General features: G+C 40.6%; 1 protein-coding gene across 1 annotated transcript; it reads left to right on the top strand.

The window, feature by feature from the left end:
• Positions 1–2,743: 2,743 nt before the first annotated feature.
• SENP8 (SUMO/sentrin specific peptidase family member 8) lies at positions 2,744–4,130 on the top strand. The gene has a single exon (XM_011953818.1). The coding sequence runs from the start codon at positions 2,786–2,788 to the stop codon at positions 3,422–3,424; it is 639 nt and encodes a 212-aa protein (XP_011809208.1). The 5' UTR covers positions 2,744–2,785; the 3' UTR covers positions 3,425–4,130.
• The last annotated feature ends 210 nt before the right edge of the window (positions 4,131–4,340 follow it).

Here is a 4,340-nt window from a genome sequence, read left to right on the forward strand (position 1 = left end):
CAGGATGGTCTCGATCTCCTGACCTCGTGATCCGCCCGTCTCGGCCTCCCAAAGTGCTGGGATTACAGGCTTGAGCCACCGCGCCCGGCTACTGTTTTCTTATAATAGGCTTTGTTTTGCACTCTCAATCTGCATGTGACGGTTTATTGCTGTGTGATTTTCAGAAATATTGTTGTGCTGCCAGGTCAGTGCATAACAGCTAACTCTCTGTTAACTCTGTTGAGTCTGTTAGGCTCAAATATCCCACACCCATCAGACTTGTCTCACTTTGGGTGGTCACAAGCATATTAATTTCATCACACAACTTGTATTGCTTCTGCTTAAGTTAGTCATTCTTTTATTTAAACAAGGTAATGTTAACAGATATTTGTTTTCTAACCTCATTTGCTTTGATTGGTTTGGAGCTCTCTATCTAGATTTTCTGATTATCTTACTAATGTCATCTAACTGATAAATACTACTGTACAACTTTTTAAACTCTTTTAGTACTTTCAAGTAAAATTATTTGGTCTTCTCTACAACTTTCTAGGGTATGTAAGGTGGATATATGCCTTTTTTACAGATGGCATACAAAATGATTAAATGATTTTATATGCCATCTGTAAAAAAGGCATATACCTTTTTAGAAAAACAAGGACAAAGTCATTTAAATGACTGCTTCAAGATGATACCAGCAAATCAGTGGTAAAACTAGGACTAGACCCAGGTTTCCAGAATCTTATCCCATACTACCTTTTAAAAGAAGTCAAAAGACGTTCTAACTTATATTGTAAACATTACATCATCTTTATCATACCCCTTGAGGCTAAAGCTATGAAACAGGCAAACACATGTTATATCACTCATGCTCATAGCAGGTCAGAATCGGGAATGAATTTCATTTATATTAGTCTTATGATTTTCTGTTTTTAAAGTTACAATTCCTTTTAACTACAGTCCTAATCACTGTCACATTCCATTATGGAAGGAAGAAGCAATATTTTTATCTTATCTTTTGAAAATTAATGTTGAGGCCAGGTACAGTGACTCACGCCTATAATCCCAGCACTCTGGGAGGCCGAAGTGCCTCCAGACTTCTCCAGGTCAGGAGATCGAGACCATCCTGGCTAACATGGTGAAACCCTGTCTCTACTAAAAATACAAAAAATTAGCTGGGTGTTGTGGTGGGCCCCTGTAGTGCCAGCTGCTTGGGAGGTACTGAGGCAGGAGAATGGCGTGAACCCGGGAGGCAGAGCTTGCAGTGAGCCAGGATTGCACCACTGCACTCCTGCCTGGGTGACAGTGCGAGACTCCTTCTCAAAAAAAAAAAAAAAAAAGAGAGAAGAAAATTAATGTTGAAATGGAAACTGTTTCCCTTGATAATTAGTAACTTTTTTCTTTAGATTCTTTGAATTCATCTTTAATATAAAAATAATTTGTTATGCATATTCATTAAGGAGCCAAATAATACAGTTAATGGTATGTTGTTTGGTAAAACATTAGTTATAATTTTAACCAATCTCTGTGCTTCAAGAGGATATTTAAAATTCATGCTTACTGTGTACATGGCAATTTTCCAGTTTTCATTCTAATTGTTTACATGCAGCACATAAGCTAGAATTTCTTATAGTTACAGTTGACCCTTGAACAACACAGGGGCTAGGAGTGCCAACCCCCTATGCAGTCAAAATTCTAGGTATAACTTTTTTTTTGTTTTGGAGATGTAGTCTTGCTCTGTTGCCCAGGCTGGAGTGCAGTGGCATGATCTCAGCTCACTACAACCTCCGCCTTCCAGGTTCAAGCAATTCTCCCACCTCAGCCTCTCAAGTAGCTGGGATTACAGGCATGTCCCACCACACCTGGTTAATTTTTGTATTTGTAGTAGAGACGGGGTTTCACCATGCTGGCCAGGCTGGTCTCAAACTCCTGACCTCAAGTGATCTGCCCACCTTGGCCTCCCAAAGTGCTGGGATTTCAGGCATGAGCCACCGCACCCAGCCTAGGTATAGGATTTGACTCCCTAAAAACTTAAATACACTGGGCGTGGTGGCTCACACCTGTAATCCCAGCACTTTGGGAGGCTGAGGCGGGTGGATCACAAGGTCAGGAGTTCGAGACCAGCCCGGCCAATATGATGAAACCCTGTCTCTACTAAAAATACAAAAATTAGCTGGGCGTGGTGGCACATGCCTGTAATCCCAGCTATTCGGGAGGCTGAGTCAGAAGAATTGCTTGAACCCAGGAGGCAGAGGTTGCAGGGAGCTGAGATCGTGCCACTGCACTCCAACCTGGGCAACAGAGTGAGACTCTGTCTCAAAAAAAAAAAAAACCTAACTACTAGTAGCCTACTGTAAGAAGCCTTACCAATAACATAGCCAATTAACACACATTTTGTAAATATATTATATACTGCATTCTTACAATAAAGTAAGCTAGGGGAAAATATTAAGAAAATCATAAAGAAAAGAAAATATATTTACTATTCATTAAGTGGAAATGGATCATCATAAAGGTCTTCATCCTCCTCATCTTCATGTTGAGTAGGCTGAAGAGGAGGAAGAAGAGGAGCAATTTGTCTTGCTGTCTCAGGGGTGGCCGAGGCGGAAGAAAATCCATGTGTAAGTAGATCTGCACAGATCAAGCTCACCTTGTCCAAGGGTCAACTGTGTATTTCTTTACCACAACCCTATAAAAGTAACTACTATTTTCCAGCCCCATTTTACAGTCAGGTATTTATTGACAGTAATATTGTCTTCTGGCTCTTGTTCAGCTTCTGGAATTTCTGAGCAGCCCTTGTCAGTACAAGATGGACCCCGTAGTCTTGAGTTACATGGACAGTCTGCTGCGGCAATCAGATGTCTCACTATTGGATCCGCCAAGCTGGCTCAATGACCATATTATTGGGTTTGCCTTTGAGTACTTTGCCAACAGTCAGTTTCATGACTGCTCTGATGATGTCAGTTTCATCAGCCCTGAAGTCACCCAGTTCATCAAATGCACTAGCAACCCAGCAGAGATCGCCATGTTCCTTGAACCACTGGACCTCCCCCACAAGAGAGTTGTATTTTTAGCCATCAATGATAATTCCAACCAGGCAGCCGGAGGAACCCACTGGAGTTTATTGGTCTACCTCCAAGATAAAAATAGCTTTTTTCATTATGATTCCCATAGCAGGAGCAACTCAGTCCATGCAAAGCAGGTAGCAGAGAAACTGGAAGCTTTCTTAGGCAGAAAAGGAGACAAACTGGCCTTTGTGGAAGAGAAAGCCCCTGCCCAACAAAACAGCTATGACTGTGGGATGTATGTGATATGTAACACTGAGGCCTTGTGTCAGAACTTCTTTAGGCAACAGACAGAATCACTGCTACAGCTACTCACCCCTACATACATCACAAAGAAGAGGGGAGAATGGAAAGATCTCATTGCCACACTTGCTAAAAAGTAACTATTGAAGTATATTTGCGACTTTTGAAGGCTCCTCTTTCTGCCCTTCCCCATTTGTTGGATGGCTGCAATCTCAGTGCCTGAGGGAAGACGCCTGGTAGAGGAAAGCTTAATACTCTTTTTCCTGAAAGAATATCATCCTCTGTGTTATCCCCATGGAACGTTTCACTTTAACCCTGACTTGAGAGCGATATGGTCTATGAAAATATCTTGAAATTGTACACCAAAACCTTATAACCAACTTATTTGAACATTTATTACACACAAGGTTCAAGTAAGACTTTTCTTATTGGTATATAATTAATTTCCTTTGGTCTCCTTTATCCACATTGGCTTTTTCTGGAGGAAAAGCAGTGATCTGTAAAACAAATCAAGAATATATTAAATCTAGAGGAATGCAGGGAAGAAAACTATAAAACAGAACCAAAAATTTGTTGCACAGCCTACATAATTAAGAGATCAACTGGCTGGAAGCAGATCAAGGCCTAACTTCATTCAAGACCTAAATATTATGAGACAGTTATTCGGTTTTATGTGATATCTCTTCCATTCACCATGCACAGGCTTTTCCAGCTATCTGCATAACGTTTGCAAATATTTGATAAAGATGATGTTACCCTATCTTCCTCCATCTGATTCCTGAAATGCTTGAAGAAAGGGGAAATCTCGAGTAACCTCATTAAAATTAATGTCTGGTGGACCTCTCAGTTTGCTCGCTGATTGGGTAGACTTGCTACTCTCGATTAATAACTGCTTTTCTCTGCCTTTTCTATTAGCCATGCACATACTTCCTCCTTATATCCAAAGTTATTTGCTTCTAAAATTCATAGTTGATACCTTCCCAAGGCTACCTGTTGTTTCAGATAAATAGTTGTGCTTCCTGATAGTTACAGGTTTTCCTCTCTATCCTTAATTCT

The sequence above is a fragment of the Colobus angolensis genome, unplaced genomic scaffold (assembly GCF_000951035.1).
Source record: "Colobus angolensis palliatus isolate OR3802 unplaced genomic scaffold, Cang.pa_1.0 Scaffold372, whole genome shotgun sequence".
NCBI classification, from domain to species: Eukaryota; Metazoa; Chordata; class Mammalia; order Primates; family Cercopithecidae; genus Colobus; species Colobus angolensis.